The sequence below is a fragment of the Podarcis cretensis genome, assembly GCF_951804945.1.
Source record: "Podarcis cretensis genome assembly, chromosome: 14".
In the NCBI taxonomy this organism is placed as follows: domain Eukaryota; kingdom Metazoa; phylum Chordata; class Lepidosauria; order Squamata; family Lacertidae; genus Podarcis; species Podarcis cretensis.
This window is the reverse complement of record NC_137183.1, coordinates 54,043,240-54,062,738: the sequence shown is the minus strand read 5'-3', so window position 1 is coordinate 54,062,738 and position 19,499 is coordinate 54,043,240. Positions and strand designations below refer to the sequence as shown.

Below are 19,499 nucleotides of genomic sequence, written 5' to 3'. Positions count from 1 at the left end.
CAGCCGACAGATGGATTGGGTACTTGATTACAGTGGTGCCCCGCGAGACGAATGCCTCGCAAGACGAAAAACTCGCTAGACGAAAGAGTTTTCCGTCTTTTGAGGTGCTTCGCAAGACGAATTTCCCTATCGGCTTGCTTTGCAAGACAAAATGTCTTGCGAGTTCTTGCGAGTTTTTTCCCTTTTCCCCGCCTTTTTCTAAGCCGCTAATAGCTGCTAATAGTGCTAATCCGCTAATAGCCGTGCTTCGCAAGACGGAAAAACCGCAAGACGAAGAGACTCGCGGAACGGATTAATTTCGTCTTGCGAGGCACCACTGTAATTTTAAAAGGGCATCGTATGCCAACCAGCCAAAGGCCTGGCTAAACAGGAACGTTTTCACCTGGCACCTAAAGGTGTACAATGAAGTTGCCAGCTGAATCTCCCGGGTTTTTTTGTGTGAGTTTACTAAAGCGGTTTGCAAAAGGACAGGCAAAAGCGTTCCCCGTGGGGCTACCTCTGGTCTCACCAGCCAGGTCCAAGACGGCTCCTGCTGCTTCGTGGGCGCCCGCAGCCGGCACCTGGTTGGTCAGTATGTACCCATTGGCCGAGTTGGCCGAGGTGGTCACCACCCTGACCATGGTGACCGTGGGGGCCTGCTGGACGACGTGGATGGCGTGACCTGAAGGCTGTTGAGAGGTCACGATGGAGGCTGGCATGTAGGCCACCGGCTTGGCCACGAGGGCCGAGGGCCGGGGAGGGAGGGCCATGATCACCGGCTGGGCACTCACGGGCGAGCCTGGAAAGAAAAGGAAAAGGGAAAATGGAATAGGAGGGGGCTTCGACCCGAAGAGCACCAGCGCTCAGGGAAAGCAGGGAGGCTGCTGGGCTCCAACTCCTGTCCGCTGCAGCTCAATGACTCTGAGACAGTGATGGCGAACCTTCATTACAGACCGAGTGTCCAAACTGCAACAAAAAAACCCACTTATTTATCGCCAAGTGCCAACATGGCAACTTAACCTGTATATCTCATTTTTCCTGTGTGTTTCACGTTTCTTCTTCATGACTGCTGTTGTAATAAATAATCCTTCACAAACGTTATTGCATTACATTCTTCATTAAATTATCTTTCCATTGATATCTAATTTTATGATATAACTCAGTGCTTTTTTTTCTTAAAAAAATGTTTAGGGATACTCTCATTTTGACTGAAGAAAATCACCACCGGGGAGAAAATAAATACAGTTCAAATCAGGGAAAATAAATACAACGGATTTCTTTTCCTGTTAGATTCACAAAATGTGTAGGGGTATGCGTCCCCTTGTGTCTCCACAGAAAAATAGCACTGGTGTTACTCCAAAACAAAGTTCCTTTGGCTGCTGTTGGATCGCAGCCTCCATGGAATGAAGTCGTGAGATTCAGAGAATCTCATATATGGATATGGTAAAAGTTTTTTCCCTTTATTATTTTAAATTTGTTCTTGTAAAAACCAATAAAAAATATTATAACCCCCCCCCCAACCCCAAATATTTAAAACTTTTTAAAAAATCAGCAGTGGGCTGGAGGCAGATTAAAATACACACCAGCATTCTGTATATCTCTGCACCAAAATTATTCTAGCAGGCACCGAAAAGAGTACAAGCTGTGACCATTTTGCACGCTTTCAATTGACGTGCGGATTATTTTGGACTCAGAAGAGGGTGGGCTTATGCGCGCAGGGACCAGGAACATGCCCCCCCCATGCAAATCTTGGGCTGCTTATACAAAGAAGGCGCCTGCGTGTGGTCATTAGGCAGGGAGTTCCCAAGGGCAGCTGCTGCCACACCAAATAATGCAATTCCTTCTCTCCCGCAAAGAAACGCCGCAATTTACTCACCGGGGGCGCTCTGCAAATACCGATACTCTGGGACAGAGGCTAGTTTTGAGCCGAAGTCGTGGTCGTGCGGAATGGGCGACCCCTCCCTGGACAGGCACTCTGGGGTCTGTAGGCCACTGGTGTGGGGCGACAGCAGGCCAGGGTGAGTCGGAGACGCAGGGGCACTCCTGGAAGGCAAGGAGGCAGTGAGCCAAAGGCGAGGGCAGAGGGAGGCTCGGCTAAGGCGCCTAGTTGGGCACTAGGAGAGCCAGCCGCTGGACTGGACGGATTTTCCTTCATTTGTGTGGGTCTGGTGACCGTGTGAATCATGCAGCCAGAATCACAGTGCCGAGCAACCACATGCCCCCAACCTCGCCCATTTACTTTACAAACAGCTGGGCCTGATAAGCATTTACTGTTCCCAACCCTAATCCTGCGGAAAGTCATCTAATTAGATTTTAATTTGATCCTGGCTTGTTTTTAGGAGGTACTGTATTTTTCGCTCCATAAGACGCACCTAGTTTTTAGAGGAGGAAAACAAGAAGAAAAAAAAATATTCTGAATGAAACAGTGGATGTATGATTTTTGTGGTTCATGCTGTGGCCACAGGCATGTGATCTGATGGTGAATTTGGGGTTACCCAATGCAAAAATCCTGAGAATCCATGTGGATCCGTGCTTTGTAACCACATTTTTGCACCATTGGGCCCCCACGAAACAGCGGATGTGTGGTTTTTTTGGTGCAGGCTGTAGCCATGGACAAGCTATGTTATCTGATGGTGAATTTGGGGTGATCCAATGCAAAAATCCTGAGGATCCATGGGCTTTTACCTCCCCCTCCCAGGAAGCCTCCTTTATCTCTATTTTTTTTTTTTTTAAATAATTTTTATTGCATTTTTCACAAAAAAGAACAAAAAAGCAAATTTTCACAAACATTACAAAAAGAAAAATTTTCACAAACATTACAGAAGAGAAAAAAAACATAGACAAAAAAAGAAGAGAAAAAAGGAGATTTTAACATAAAAAAACAAAAAAAGTCCCTCACTTTCCAATTATAACCTTCAAAACCTTATTTTCCTTACTTCCACCCGCCTCCCGATCTTGTATTCTATGTAATAATTAGTTCAGCAAGCTCAATCTTTATTCATTTTGATTCTTGATCCCTCCCTTTGTGCTCTTATTTAACTCAGTCACTAGAACCCCTTCTTTCCTTTTCAATGTCCTCAACATTCAAAGATTTTACAGTGTTTTTGTAGATAAACTTTAAACTTCTTCCAGTCCTCTTCCACCTGCTCTTCTCCTTGATCTCGAATTCTGCCAGTCATTTCAGCCAGTTCCATATAGTCTATTACTTGCATCTGCCATTCTTCCAGAGTGGGTAGATCTTGTGTCTTCCAATACTTTGCGATGAGTATTCTTGCTGCTGCTGTAGCGTACATAAAGAAAGTTCTATCCTTCTTTGGCACCAATTGGCTGACCATGCCCAGAAGAAAGGCCTCTGGTTTCTTCAAGAAGGTATACTTAAATACCTTTTTCAGTTCATTATATATCATCTCCCAGAAAGCCTTGATCCTTGGGCACGTCCACCAAAGGTGAAAGAATGTCCCTTCAGTTTCTTTGCATTTCCAACATTTATTATCGGGCAAATGGTAGATTTTTGCAAGTTTGACTGGGGTCATGTACCACCTATATATCATTTTCATAATATTCTCTCTTAAGGCATTACATGCCGTGAATTTCATACCGGTGGTCCACAACTGTTCCCAGTCAACAAACATAATGTTATGACCAACGTCTTGTGCCCATTTTATCATAGCAGATTTTACCGTTTCATCCTCAGTATTCCACTTCAACAGCAAGTTATACATTCTCGACAATATCTTAGCATTGGGTTCTAACAATTCTGTTTCCAACTTTGATTTTTCCACCTGGAAGCCAATTTTCCTGTCCAAATGATAGGCCTCTCTTATTTGAAAATAATGTAACCAGTCTCGCACCTTATCCTTAAGTTTCTCATAGCTTTGCAATTTCATTTTATCTCCCTCCTGCTCCAGAATTTCCCAATATTTTGGCCAGTTAGATTCCATATTGAGTTTTTTTAAGGCCTTTGCTTCCATAGGTGAGAGCCACCTAGGGGTTTTATTTTCCAATAAATCTTTGTATTTCATCCAGACATTAAACAATGCTTTCCTGACAATATGGTTTTTAAATGTCTTGTACACTTTAGCCTTACCGTACCACAAGTATGCATGCCACCCAAAAACGTTATCATATCCTTCCAAATCCAAAATATCCGTGTTTTCAAGAAGTAGCCAATCCTTCAGCCAGCAAAAAGCTGCTGCTTCATAATATAACTTGAAGTCCGGCAGGGCAAACCCCCCTCTTTCCTTTGCGTCAGTAAGAATTTTGTATTTTATTCTGGGCTTTTTGCCCTGCCAGACAAATCTAGAAATTTCTTTTTGCCACTTCTCAAAACAGTCCATTTTGTCAATGATTTGTAGCGTCTGAAACAAAAACAACATTCTTGGCAATACATTCATTTTGATAACAGCAATTCTACCCAGTAAGGAAAGTTTCAAGTTTGTCCAAATTTCAAGATCTTTTTTCACTTCTGACCAACACTTCTCGTAATTATCTTTAAATAAATTTACATTCTTCGAAGTCAAGTTCACCCCTAGATATTTCACTTTTTTCACCAATATTAAACCTGTTTCTTCCTGAAACCTTTCCTTCTCTACTGCTGTCAGATTTTTCTCTAAAACCATAGTTTTTGATTTATTCAATTTAAAACCTGCCACCCGACCAAATTCTTGTATTATTTCCAGTGCTCTTTTAGAACTAGGGATTGGCTCCTGTAGCGTCAGTACTAAGTCATCTGCATAGGCTTTAAGTTTATAGTGTTTAACTCCGACCTGTATACCCTGAATCTGTTGGTCCCTTCTAATCATATTCAGCAAGACCTCCAGGACTGAAATAAAAAGCAAAGGGGAAATTGGGCAGCCTTGTCGTGTCCCTTTCTCTATCTTAACTTCTTCCGTTACTGCATTATTCACTATTAATTTTGCCTTCTGTTCTGAGTAAATCGCGCCTATACCGTTTCCAAACCTTTCTCCAACCCCCATCCCTTGCAAATTTTTCCTCATAAAGCTCCAGGAAATATTGTCAAAGGCTTTCTCCGCATCAATAAATATTAAAACAGCTTTTGTATTTATATTAACTTGTAGCTTTTCTAAAATGTCAATTAAGTTTCTCGTATTATTTGACAATTGTCTGCCTGGGAGAAAGCCAGCTTGGTCTTTATGAATCATTGTTGCTAAAACTTTTTTCAATCTTCTAGCTAAAATATCAGCAAAAATTTTATAATCCACATTAAGTAGGGATATGGGGCGGTAGTTCTTTAGTTGTGTCTTTTCTATCTCATTTTTCGGTATAAGCGTGATGTAAGCTTCTTTCCACGACTCCGGCGCTCTTTTCCCTTCCATAATTTCATTGCCAACCTCCATTAGAGGTTGAATTAAGTAATCTTTCATGTCTTTGTAGTATTTGGAGGTTAGCCCATCCGGGCCTGGAGACTTGCCTAGTTGCAAGTTCTTAATGGCACCTTCAACCTCCTGTTCAGAAATTTTGTCGTTCAGTATTAATTTATTCTCTTGAGAGATTTTTTGTAATCCATTTGTTTCCAAAAATTTCTCGATTTTGATCTCATTCTGTGGCCCTTGTGAATACAGTTGTTTAAAGTATCTCTGGAAGCAGTCTTGAATCTCCCGTGGGTTTTGTATATTTCGTCCATTTACTTCAAGATTGGTAACAGTGTTTAATTTCTGTCTTTTCTTCAGCTGCCAAGCTAGCAGCTTTCCACACTTATTGGCCGATTCGAAGGTTTTTTGTCTCATTTGTTTAATTTTCCATTCTATATCCTGGTTAACCATTTTCAGATATTGTGCCTGATGTAATTTAATTTCTCGTAGAATGTCCTGTGACTTAGGTTTAGTCCTTAATCTCTTCTCGCCTTCTCTAATTTTCTCTAAAATCTTTTCTTTCTTCTCCTCTTGAAGTTTCCTCTTTATAGCATTTTGCTGGATCAAAAACCCCCTCATTACGGCTTTACTTGCATCCCAGATTACTCTTTTCTCCACGGTAGTCTTCAAATTTATCTCAAAGTAGTCTTTTAGTGTTTTTTGGGCCTTTTTCACAATTTCAGAGTCTCTAAACAAGGTGTCATTCATTCTCCATCTAAAGGAACCAGTGGGTGTTAGTTTCATATCCATCTTCACTGGGTTATGGTCGGAGCAGATTTTGGGGCAGATTTCCACCTTTCGAATCTTGGGTGCCATCCCTCTTGTAATCCAAATTTGGTCTATTCTAGTCCAGGTCAAATTGGCTTCAGAGAAGAAGGTCCCCTCTCTACCTAGGGGATTTTTAGTTCTCCAAATATCAATCAAGTCCATATTGTCTGTCAATTCAAAAAAGGTCTTTGGTAGTCTTCCATCTTTTGTGACTACTTGTCTTTCAGATTTATCCATATATGTCGAGACAACGCCATTCATATCTCCCATCAAAATGATATTTCGATCTATAAAGTCCATTAACGTCTCATGCAGTTTCTTATAAAACTCTGATTTCCCCTCATTAGGTGCATAGACTCCAATTATTACTAATTTCTCTCCTTGGAATTGTATTTCAATTGCCACAAATCGTCCATGTTCATCTTTAAGGAGAAACTTTGGTGATAATTTCTCTTTTGCGTAGATCACAACTCCTCTTTTTTTTACTTTGTCTGATGAAATAAAGTCTTGGCCTAACTTTTTATTTAACTTTATCTCTAGCATCCCTTATCTCCCTCCCCGATTGCTTGCCGATCAGCTGCTTCCTTTCAACACTCCCTTCCCTCTTGTGTGCTTTAGTGTCTTTTGCTTAGCTGGAGCAGTTTTTGCTCCTCCTTTTCTTCTAATTTCTCTCCTCATTCCTTTAGTCTTCCTGTCTCCTCTCCTTGCAAGTTCGCTGTCTTTACCTCCCCCCTCCCAGGCAGCCTCCTTTATTGCTAGCGTCCCTTATCTCCCTCCCCAATAGCTTGCTGATTAGCGCCACCCATAGCAAAATGGGTTTGACTTGGAAAATCCCCCCCTATAGTTATTCAGATGGTTAATCAAAAGCTAGACTGAGCGGATAAGATGTATGCTGCCCCTTTCAGCCTTGCCAAATCTGGCACGTTGGCAGGCTGCCAGTGGGAAGCGCATGCCAGCCGCTGGTGCCACCTTGAGTCCCTGTGTCAGAGGAAAAGACGGGATATAAACAACAACAAGAACAAGAACAACTTACCGGGATGAGAGAGGCCCGAAGGGGGTTCGGAAGCAGGACACCCCCCTCTGCCTCCTTTTCCGGAAGGCCTGCTCCACCAGTTTGCCTTCAGAGGGGGGATCTATCCTCCAGAACGAGCCCTTCCCAGGCTCCTCCTGGGAACGTGGGACTTTAATAAAATAGCGGTTCAAGGAAAGGTTGTGCCGAATGGAATTCTGCGGGGAGAAAGAGGCAGGAGCATGATGACCCCAAGCTAAGTGGTGGATTTAATGTTGTTCTGAGCGAGACAGAGAGCTCCACCTCCGCAGACCCCCCCCTCCAAGGCTCTTGCTCACCTGCCAGCCTTTATCCGCCGTCCTGTAATACGGGTAATGCTTGGTGATGTGGGCATAGATGCCACTTAGTGTTAACTGCCGGTCCTGGGCCGACGAGATAGCTTGGACAATCAGCTGGGCGTAGGAGTACGGAGGCTTGGACTCATCCTGCAGGTGGGCGGCACAAAAGACAGGTGCGCAAGGGAGTTTTATATATATATATTTCCTTTAAACAACATTTTGAACATTACAAAAAGAAAACCCCTTTTTGCTCTGCCGAGCTTACGACTTCCTTCCTTCCCTTCAACAGGTATCCCATATCAAATCCAATCGCACAATTTAACTCTTTACTATTTCAATCCTTCTAGCGTCTTCAAATTTTTGCAATGACGCAAGGGAGTTTTTGGCGGCACAGCAGCTCAACTGTTTGGGGGAGATTTTGCTGAGCACAACGGCAGCTGGCAAGGCAGATGCGTCCCAGGGCAAAAGCAAACCACGCTTCTGTGTCCCCACCCCCCACCCAATGAAAGTTTCGCAGTGGGAAATCCCCCATATCTCTGCTTCTAAGGCCAAACCGTGATTCCTCCACGTGACCCAACAGCCACTGATGGAGAAGCTCTGTTTTGCTTTTTTAATTGCATAAAGTCTTCTCACGGTGAAAGCAACAGGGGTGGGTCGTGTCCTGTTTGCAGGCTTCCCAAAGGCACTGATGCTGGACCAGGTGGAGCTTTGATCAGATGCTGGAGAGAAATTATTCTGCTGATGCCTCTTATAACGCCTCTTACAGAGGCAACCTCTGATATTTTAACCAGCAGAGATTTGAACCTATTTTGTAAAATCCTTTAAGCAGATGTTGAATGACCGCCTGTCGTGGACGCTTGAGTTGCGATTCCTGCCCTCGCGGCCCCTTTGAACTCTGCAGTTCTATGACATTGCACTTCTGCTTATAAAAACTGCTTTCTTCTTGGCTTTTCCTGATGTGGTGTGTTCAAGATATAGTGGTACCTTAGTTCTCGAACTTAATCTGTTCCGGGAGTCCGTTCGACTCCCAAAACCGTTCGAAAACCAAGACGTGGCTTCTGATTCGCTGCAGGAGCTTCCTGCACCCAATCGGAAGCTGCGTCGGATGTTCGGCTTCTAAAAAACGCTCGCAAACCGGAACACTTATTTCCAGGTTTGCGGCGTCCGGGAGCCGAGCCGTTCGAGAACCAAGGTGCCACTGTATAGTGATACCTCTGGTTGCGAACGAGATCTGTTCTGGAGCGCCGTTCGCAACATGAACAGAACGCAACCCGTGTCTGCGCATGTCATGATTCGCCATTTCTGCACATGATGTCATTTTGCGCATCTGCACATCCGTGAGTGGCGAAACCCAGAAGTACCTCTCCGGTACTTCCGGGTTGCCGTGGGACGTAACCTGAAAATGCTCAACCTGAAGCAAACGTAACATGAGGTATGACTGTATTGCAATTCCAACTTTTATCTTATTTAAGAGTGATGGTTTCAACCAGCAATGGAGAAAAGCTGAGAGTGCCATTGAGTCGAACACCCTTGCAAGACACCCTCGAGAGAGAGACCTTGTATGCAACGTTAGGCCAACCTGCCTGGCCAGACAGGAGAAGCAGCTCTCGCTCGACCCTCGAGGGGAATCCTTTGGCAGGAATGCATCTACAATTTACTCAACTGTCTGGTACCGGAACCAGGGAGCCCACCCCATCGCGACCCTAGAGGGGAGGAATTGACAGCTGAGCTGCCGCTGTTAGCAGTGATTAATGGAACGCCGGGCTCCCTGGCCTTTGCAAGGATGCAGAAGAAGAGGGGAAGGTTTCGTGGTACCTTTGGGCTGTCTCCGCCAGATGCATCCGCCTGCTGCTCAGACGTTGCCTTGGCTGCATATTCCGCCACCAGCTGCAGGTCCGAGGTAATATTCTGTGCGAAGCGGTATCCTGAGGAGCCAGCACCACGCGGACTGGCCGGGCACGAGTTGGGAACACTGTGGAGAAGAAGCAATAATAGTAATAATTTATTATTGGCAAATTGACAATGAAACGAAGAGGAAGAGATGATAAGGAATTTAAGGAAGATTGGAAGGACTTTATTGCATATATACAGAAGCAAGGTACACAGGTTAACACATCAGCGTTCCAAAACCAAGGCGCACTTTCCCATAGAAAGTAATGCAAAACGGATTAATCCGTTCCAGACTTTTTAAAAAACAACCCCTAAAACAGCAATTGAACATGAATTTTACTATCTAACGAGACCACTGATCCATAAAATGAAAGCAATAAACAATGTACTGCAGTCACACAATCAATCAATCAGTAGCTGAACTGGGTTCCACACAGTCACAAAAAAACAGAAGAGCTGCAAAAACAAAAACACAAAATAAATAGCAAAAACAGACAGACCCCAGTGTAACACTCAAAATGGAAGTGTGGCATTCAAACCGGAGTATGTTCGGCTTCTGAAAAAAAGTTTGCAAACTAGAACACTTCTGGGTTTGCAGTGTTTGGGTTCCAAATTGTTTGAGTACCAAGGAACTAAGGCACTTCAGGTTACAGATGCTTCAGGTTACAGACTCCGCTAGCCCAGAAATAGTACCTCGGGTTAAGAACTTTGCTTCAAGATGAGAACAAAAATCGTGCGGCGGCAGTGGGAGGCCCCATTAGCTAAAGTGGTACCTCAGGTTAAGAACAGTTTCAGGTTAAGAACAGACCTCTGGAACGAATTAAGTTCTTAACCTGAGGTACCACTGTACTGTGATTTATTCAGTTTGTATATTGCCCTTCATCTGTATATCGCAGAATAAAAATACAAGATTAAAAAAACACAAAGTATGTAATAAAAACAAGAACAGAAAAACACCCGCCAAACCAATGAACTCTCCCTCCCCCATTTAAAAAGGGGTAAAAGATGTCAGTCGGTCAAAGGCCTGGTCGAAGACAAACATTTTCTCCTGGTGATATATAATGAAGACACTAGGCAAAAAAACCCAATCCCCACCCAGGGATAGCATTGCACAAACAGGGAGCCAGTGCAGAAAAGGCCCTGTTCTCCTGCTGCCATCCTTGGGACTTTTAAGCATTTAGCTCCCAGTTTACGGCTTTATAAACCATCATAGAAATGGAACAGTGATGTATCCCATGGCTAATCCCTGCAATTTCTCCAGAAAAGCTTAGAAGCAGCATCCATTGACACCCCACTCCACCACAATCTTATTCTCAAGAGAACCCCACCAGGTACGCTGGCTGGGCAAGTCACTGAGCCGAGATCACCCAGGAAATCTTCAAAACCGGGTACCACTGCTCACAGACCAACGTTAAACTCAACAGACAAGGAGGCTGGATTTCCCGACCAGCTAAATAATGCAGAACCACCCTCAAAATGTATCTGGGCAGTCCATGTCCCTCTTAGTGTTTCTCCTGGGAATCTGAGCTCTGCCCTCCCGATTGCAGAAATTAATATATATGAAAAGTGACGGAAATGAACGAAGCCACCGCTTGTTCAATATTCATCATTTCTCTAGTCCGTATCTTCAGAGTTTTCTCGGGGGCTTTCAAGAAATGTTTTAATACCTTGCTGCCCTCAAATACTGGAAAAGTAATTACCGCAGGGGTCTGCCAGTTACTGCTTGCCTTTTATCCTATTCACGAGGACGACATACAAATCTTGTGCCCTGAAGACTCCCGCTCCACCCTGACCTGCTTTCAATGTGGCTCTCTGAGCTGGACGACCGACCCAGTCCTGGAACGAAGAAATCCTAAAAGTGACCAGGTGAAGATTCAGCGACATGGAGGAAAACCTCGGAAATCCAAACCTCGAGTCTGCCATAATATTCTGTGTTTTTCTGCAGATACATATATGCCTGTAGAGGTGCACTCTCTCCAGCATTCAGGCCAGGTTCCTGGGTGTATCAGCACCAGCTTCCATGGCATTAGGTACAACCTGCAGGTAAGAATAGGGATGCGGGTGGTGCTGTGGGTTAAACCACAGAGCCCAGGACTTGCCGATCAGAAGGTCGGCGGTTCGAATCCCCGTGACAGGGTGAGCTCCCGTTGCTCGGTCCCTGCTCCTGCCCACCTAGCAGTTCGAAAGAACATCAGAGTGCAAGTAGATAAATAGGTACCGCTCCAGCGGGAAGGTAAATGGTGTTTCCGCATGCTGCTCTGGTTCGCCAGAAGCGGCTTAGTCATGCTGACCACATGACCCGGAAGCTGTACGCCGGCTCCCTTCAGCCAATAAAGCGAGATGAGCGCCGCAACCCCCGAGTCGGCCACAACTGGACCTAATGGTTAGGGGTCCCTTTACCTTTACCTTACAGGTAAGAATCAATGTGAGTCCCCTTCTCTGGACTGAGATGGATTCGAAGGGAGGCTTGAACCCACAGTTAATCCACTGGGTAGGGTTTATTTCGTATCCCACGTTGTGGCCCCACTGGCCTTTGATTGTGGTAAGGGGGTCTTGTAGGGTCTTGGGAGTAGCATTGTGTATATTGTGAATCGGTCCAGGGCTTTATTAAGAGAAAGGGGTACACTTACAGCAAACCAGCCCACGAGGTTTCTGAGTGTTTACATATGGACGCTGCAGCAAGGAGATGGTTTGTCCAGACCCAAGGGAACACTGATATATTCCTTATAACAGAAAGCAGCATATATCACTTTGGCCGGGTCTTCCCAGGACATCTGACCGGTAGGGCTGGGCGATATATCCATGTATCATCCCAAACCAGTTTGAATCCCATATCGTGATTATCGGTTTCATGGTTTTTGACCTGGTGATATACAGCAAATCAGGGCTGGGCAATATATTATCAAAAACTGGTTTCATGTGCATATCATGATATGGTTTCATATTTTTTGATGTGTGTGTGCCACACAAAATGACTATGTGGGAAAAACTGTGAAGCCAGTCAAGGCCCCTATTAAGCTCCATGATATACATTGTGATATATCAGTGTATCACAACGTTTAGCTAGTGAAATATCTCGAAGTTGAATAACAGCTCCATCCTTATTTCAGACAATGTGACATATCAGTAGGTCACGATGTTTAGCTGGCGATAAGCCATGAAGCTGAAAAATCAGATTATCTACTGACCAGATGAGGGGGTAGGTGGCAAATACCCAAACTCCCCTTTCTGGGCTCAGAGCCCAGCGCACCAAACCCCACAGAGATAAGGCCAGCATCAAAGCCAGACAATTAGCTTTTATCAAAGCGAGTGACTATAAACCTATATGAGCTCCTTGCTACAACAACTACCTATTAATTGTGGAGTTACCTTGACTACCAAGAGGGTGTTTTGCAGAGCTTCCGGAATGGTTCACCTGTGGTTACAACACAAGCAGGTTAAGGTAAAGGTAAAGGACTCCTGGATGGTTAAGCCCAGTCAAAGGTGACTATGGGGTTGCAGCACTCATCTCGCTTTCAGGCTGAGGGAGCCGGCGTTTGTCCACAGACAGCTTTCCGGGTCATGTGGCCAGCAGGACTATACTGCTTGTGGTGCAACGGGACACTGTGACAGAAACCAGAGCGCACGGAAACACAGTCTAACTTCCCGCCAGAGCGGTACCTATTTATCTACTTGCACTGGCGTGCTTTCAAACTGCTAGGTAGGCAGGAGCTGGGACCGAACAACGGGAGCTCACTCTGTCATGGGGATTCAAACTGCCACCCTTCCGATCAGCAAGCCCAAGAGGCTCAGTGGTTTAGACCACAGCGCCACCCGCGTCCCTGTATTCCAACACAAGCACCTGCACAGGGGACAGGTAGAAAGAATCTGGAAGCTGCTGGCCTTGATACCAGACTCCTTAATCCACATCAGCAGCGACTCCCTTTCACTGCAAGAGATTTCGGCAGCGACATGCAATTAAAGTGGCAGAGAATCACAGTGAGGAGAAGTGCCACAAGATGGCACTCGTGGCACGAGCTATAAATCTGGAGGAGGGAGCTGGGGGGGGGCAGAGAGAGAGAGAACGTGTGCCAAGCAACAAAGCAGAAAAATAATGACTGCTTGCTGAAACCACTGCCTCTCCCAGGCAAAACAGGAGCAACTGGGAGGATTCATAAGCAGGTCAAGAGAGATGATCAAACAGATTGGACTGGGTGCAGGACGGGGAGAGAAGGAATGTTTTTGGGAGGGTGAACTGCAACAGGGCAATTCAGCACCGGGGCGGAGGGTGGGGTTTCTGCTAGCCAGTCACTCGCAAGGAGCAAGCCCTCAGCACCCACGGCAGGCTATCTACTCTGAACAGAATAATAACAGAATTGTGTGTGTGCCACACAAAATGACTATGTGGGAAAAACTGTGAAGCCAGTCAAGGCCCCTATTAAGCTCCATGATATACATTGTGATATATCAGTGTATCACAACGTTTAGCTAGTGAAATATCTCGAAGTTGAATAACAGCTCCATCCTTATTTCAGACAATGTGACATATCAGTAGGTCACGATGTTTAGCTGGCGATAAGCCATGAAGCTGAAAAATCAGATTATCTACTGACCAGATGAGGGGGTAGGTGGCAAATACCCAAACTCCCCTTTCTGGGCTCAGAGCCCAGCGCACCAAACCCCACAGAGATAAGGCCAGCATCAAAGCCAGACAATTAGCTTTTATCAAAGCGAGTGACTATAAACCTATATGAGCTCCTTGCTACAACAACTACCTATTAATTGTGGAGTTACCTTGACTACCAAGAGGGTGTTTTGCAGAGCTTCCGGAATGGTTCACCTGTGGTTACAACACAAGCAGGTTAAGGTAAAGGTAAAGGACTCCTGGATGGTTAAGCCCAGTCAAAGGTGACTATGGGGTTGCAGCACTCATCTCGCTTTCAGGCTGAGGGAGCCGGCGTTTGTCCACAGACAGCTTTCCAGGTCATGTGGCCAGCAGGACTATACTGCTTGTGGTGCAACGGGACACTGTGACAGAAACCAGAGCGCACGGAAACACAGTCTAACTTCCCGCCAGAGCGGTACCTATTTATCTACTTGCACTGGCGTGCTTTCAAACTGCTAGGTAGGCAGGAGCTGGGACCGAACAACGGGAGCTCACTCTGTCATGGGGATTCAAACTGCCACCCTTCCGATCAGCAAGCCCAAGAGGCTCAGTGGTTTAGACCACAGCGCCACCCGCGTCCCTGTATTCCAACACAAGCACCTGCACAGGGGACAGGTAGAAAGAATCTGGAAGCTGCTGGCCTTGATACCAGACTCCTTAATCCACATCAGCAGCGACTCCCTTTCACTGCAAGAGATTTCGGCAGCGACATGCAATTAAAGTGGCAGAGAATCACAGTGAGGAGAAGTGCCACAAGATGGCACTCGTGGCACGAGCTATAAATCTGGAGGAGGGAGCTGGGGGGGGGGGGCAGAGAGAGAGAGAACGTGTGCCAAGCAACAAAGCAGAAAAATAATGACTGCTTGCTGAAACCACTGCCTCTCCCAGGCAAAACAGGAGCAACTGGGAGGATTCATAAGCAGGTCAAGAGAGATGATCAAACAGATTGGACTGGGTGCAGGACGGGGAGAGAAGGAATGTTTTTGGGAGGGTGAACTGCAACAGGGCAATTCAGCACCGGGGCGGAGGGTGGGGTTTCTGCTAGCCAGTCACTCGCAAGGAGCAAGCCCTCAGCACCCACGGCAGGCTATCTACTCTGAACAGAATAATAATAATAATAATAATAATAATAATAATAATAATAAGTTATTTATATGCCCAGCTGAAGCTGGGCTCAGAGCACCCTTAACAGTCGTGCATGGCACACGTTCCCTCCATGCCCTCAGCAAAGGATCAGGAAAATCTACAACAGGCAGTATGGTGCAGTGGTTAGAGTGTTGGGCTAGTATCTGGGAGACAAGGTTTCGAATCGCCACTCAGCCATGAAGCGCACTGGGTGGCCTGGGGCCAGTCGCTGTCTCTCGGCCTGGTCTACCTCGCAGGGTTGTTGTGGGGGTGTGTGTGTAAAAAAGTAGGACCATGTGAAACACCTTGAGCTCCTTGCAGGAAAAAAGTGGGATAGAAATGTAATAGGGAAGTAAATAATACAATCGATGGACATAGTTTAGCTGGCACCACCAATGTTTATTCTGTGAGATATTTATGTCTGTCTGTCTTCTCTTCTTCCTCCACAAAGCTCAGCTTTTCAACACAGGCACCGAAAAGCTAAGCAAAATGCAAACTCAGGGTAGAGGCAATTGCTGTCGCAGCTCCTACTTCTACCGAAACAAGGCCTGCTAAGACACAGTGCGGAGAGGAAGGGAGATTGCAAGGCCAGGCCTTCTGCATCGGTGTCTGTGTGCCCACGTCTGAATTTGCAGTGCAGCATGGGCGCTCTTGAAAGACAGCCCTGCAGCCCAGAAATGGAAGCAAGAAGAAATTCCGACGAAAGAAGCATGGCAGACAAAATTAATGGACTACGCAGAATTGGACAAAATGACAGGAAGGATTTGAAACCTGCGGGACCAGATATTTACAGAAGATTGGAAGAAATATACGAACTATTTGAAGAGCACTTTCTTTGGAAGCCAAACGTGCTCCGTTTTGAGTGTGATGCTTCCATTCTGAGTGTTACGCTGAGGTCTGTCTGTTTTTGTGGCTCTTTTGTTTTGTTTTTTGTGACAGTGTGGAACCCAGTTCAGCGACTGACTGATTGATTGATTGTGTGACTGTAGTACATTGCTTATTGCTTTCATTTTATGGATCAATGGTCTCGTTAGAGAGTAAAATTCATGTTTTAGGGTTTGTTTTTAAAAGTCTGGAACGGATTAATCCATTTTGCATTACCTTCTATGGGAAAGCGCGCCTTGGTTTTGGAACGGACTTCCGGAACGGATTAAGTTTGAGAATCAAGGGACCACTGTACAGTATTAAAATCACTTAAAACAAATTAAGAGTCAAGATGGGTGGGGTATAAATGAATGAACGAAGGGTAGGTCATATGTTGTGTGCATGTCTGCCTACCATTATTTATTATCTAGCATCAATCTATCAAGCTATCAACTGTCTGTCTGTCAGCTGTCAAAGGCTAGGATAAAGTTCTGCATCTTCGGCACATGACTAAAACTCCACAATGTCGGTGCCAGAAGCATCTCTGTGGGGAGGAAGGTTGCAAGACATTGGGGGGGGGGCTGGTCCAACTGCCCAGTCTGAGTGGAAGGCTACTCAGGGGCAAGCTCTATTGCTCACAGTCAAGACTTGTGATTTCTTGGAATCTGTACTGGCAGGAAAAATTATTCCACCTGGAGATGTTGATCACACACTCAGCCAGCTGTGATTCGCTTCTCTCTGTGTGTCAATTTGTCCTACAGACCGAGAATTATTCATGTACATCCACAATCCTTGGTGTACGAGACACAGAGACATGTGCCTCTGCATTTGCTTCGCGGAACAAAAAATGGAACTGCATCCCAAGCCAGCGAAATCAGAGCCTTGTGGTTTAGGATAACGTGGAAATAGGAGCAGATCGTCTTAGAAATTTTCCATTATGCACTGAATACAGTCTACAGGTTAACAAGCTTGCCGTGCCAATTAAAAAGACATCAGAGAAAACTGCCAGTGGGGGGGGGGGGGGGAGAGAGAGAGAGGTAGCAAGGTACATCTCTAATAGTAAAATAAGGCTATATAATAATAAAACCAACTAGCACCCAAGTACTTATTCTTAAGAAATGGAGGCAGTGAGAGGTTTTACTTTCTTGAGCTCCATGATCACTGCAGATGGTGACTGCAGTCACGAAATTAAAAGACGCCTGCTTCTTGGGAGAAAAGCAATGACAAACATAGACAGCATCTTAAAAAGCAGAGACATCACCTTGCCAACAAAGGTCCGTATAGTTAAAGCTATGGTTTTCCCAGTAGTGATGTATGGAAGTGAGAGCTGGACCATAAAGAAGGCCGGAGAATTGATGCTTTTGAATTATGGTGCTGGAGGAGACACGTGAGAGTCCCGTGGACTGTAAGAAGATCCAACCTCTCCATTCTGAAGGAAATCAGCCCTGAGTGCTCACTGGAAGGACAGATCGTGAAGCTGAGGCTCCAAGACTTTGGCCACCTCATGAGAAGAGAAGACTCCCTGGAAAAGACCCTGATGTTGGGAAAGATGGAGGGCACAAGGAGAAGGGGACGACAGGGGACGAGATGGTTGGACAGTGTTCTTGAAGCTACCAGAATGAGTTTGACCAAACTGCGGGAGGCAGTGGAAGACAGGAGGGCCTGGCCTGCTCTGGTCCAGAGGGTCACGAAGAGCCGGACATGACTAAACAACAACAACAACTTATTCTTATGCAGCAAAAAGGGGGCTACCACCCGCAAACAAGATGAGGGAGATATTGTGGATCTGGAACAGGCTCAGAAAAAGGAAACCCAAATGATGGGAGGGGATACAGTGACTCCCCAGTGAGGAAAGGTGGCAGCGTTGGGGACATTTTGCCTTAGAGAAAAGGAATGTAAGAGGCACCATGATAGGAGTTTGTGAACATATATGTGGCACCGAGAAAGTGGAGAGAGGAAAGCGTTGCTCCCTCTCTCATAATACCAGAACTCACGGCCGTCCGATGGAGCCGAATGCTGGAAGATTCAGGACAGATAAAAAGGACACACTTATGGAGGAAAGCACTATAGACGACTACTCTCCGCAGTGGCAGTGCACAGATGAAGATGTTTCAGAATATCAGCGGCCGGAAACCACGGAATGGGAGAGGGCTCTTGTGCTCGAATTCTGGTTGTGGGTTTCCCACAGGTGAGAACAGGATGCTGGGCCTGACCACAGAATCATCGCAGAATTGCAGAGCTGGAAGGGATCACAACGGTCCTTAGTGCAACCCCTGCAATGCAGGAAACTTTTCGCAAAACATGGGGCTCCAATTCACAGCCCTGAGATTAAGAGTCTCGATTCTCACTATATATCTATAGCTATCTCTCTATTCTGGACTTCCATCCTCCCCTTTGTGGGTCCTATTATTTCCTCCCGCATCTTTTATGATAGTCCAAATCCTTTGCATCTCCACTGTGTCCAGAATTCAACCCTAAACTACAAGTGATATTCTAATCCTAATACAGTGGAACCTCTACTTACGGACGTAATCAGTTCCGGAGGTCCGTCCGTAAGTCGACCCGGGTCTCTGATAGAAGCATCATTGTGCGCAGGTGCATTTGGCAGTGGTGCGCTTCTGCGCATGCGCGAATCGCGGCAAACCTGGTATTTACTTCCGGGTTTGCCGCAGTCGCAACTTGGATCGGGCCCAAGTAGAGGCGGTCGTAAGAAGAGGTTCTACTGTAATGATTTTAACTGCTTGCAATGGTCTTTAAGATAAGTTATAAATTTCCCCCATTCCTTATTAAAATGTTGGTCTTCCTGATTTCTGACCCTTCCTGTCATTTTAGCCATTTCAGTATAGTCCATCAACTTTATCTGCCATTCTTCTCTTATGTTTTCTACTGACGAGCTGCAGCCCTCCTCCAAAAGCTCACTAAACTCTTTGCATGTTAGGATGGAATGCAAATGTAGTGAATGGCTAAATAGAGTGAATTTAAGGAGCCATTCTTTGAGCCTAGTTCTTCTCTGTGTTCTGAACAGATCCCGGGAGTCTCTCAAGCAGAGGGCTATTCTAGCCTGGCTGCTTGGGATTCGGTTAAACGGCAATGACGGCAAGGCAACCAGAAGCCTTTGCTATGAAAAGGGTGCGCTGTGTGCCCCTGAGCTATCCCGGGGTCCTCAACTGCTCTGATCCGTATGCGATGCCCAGCCAAACTATTGCTTGGACAGAGCCAGCTAGAAGGAAAATACAGCCTGCTTCGTTCAGCCCTTCTGCTATCACTGCTCCCCAAAAACTAAGCTGTGGTTTTGCTCAGTGCAAAGCTTTGTAGCTGACTTACTCCCAACAAACCATGAGCTGTAACCAAGGTTTGTTCTTGGTTTAGTGCTTGCGGTTGTGCCAGAAGGGGCTGCTGGGATTTGTAGTCTTACAACCTCTGGAGAGCCACAGATCTCAACTCAGATATATAAGCTAGGAGTCAAATGGCTCCTGAAACCAAGATTGCTGTTGCCAAAAATGGAATGT

General features: G+C 45.7%; 1 protein-coding gene across 2 annotated transcripts in view; it reads right to left on the bottom strand.

The window, feature by feature from the left end:
* The window catches only part of FOXK1 (forkhead box K1), a 90,044-nt gene that overhangs the window by 8,125 nt on the left and 62,420 nt on the right, over positions 1-19,499 (bottom strand). Inside the window, exons 3-7 of one of the 2 annotated variants that reach the window (XM_079953813.1) lie at positions 9,282-9,438; positions 7,467-7,613; positions 7,153-7,346; positions 1,856-2,022; positions 497-778 (exon numbers count right to left, since the gene is read on the bottom strand). In XM_079953813.1, the coding sequence (XP_079809939.1) occupies positions 497-778; positions 1,856-2,022; positions 7,153-7,346; positions 7,467-7,613; positions 9,282-9,438 (947 nt within the window). The remainder of the gene's footprint in view (positions 1-496; positions 779-1,855; positions 2,023-7,152; positions 7,347-7,466; positions 7,614-9,281; positions 9,439-19,499) is intronic. The other variant, XM_079953814.1, reaches the window with a different exon arrangement.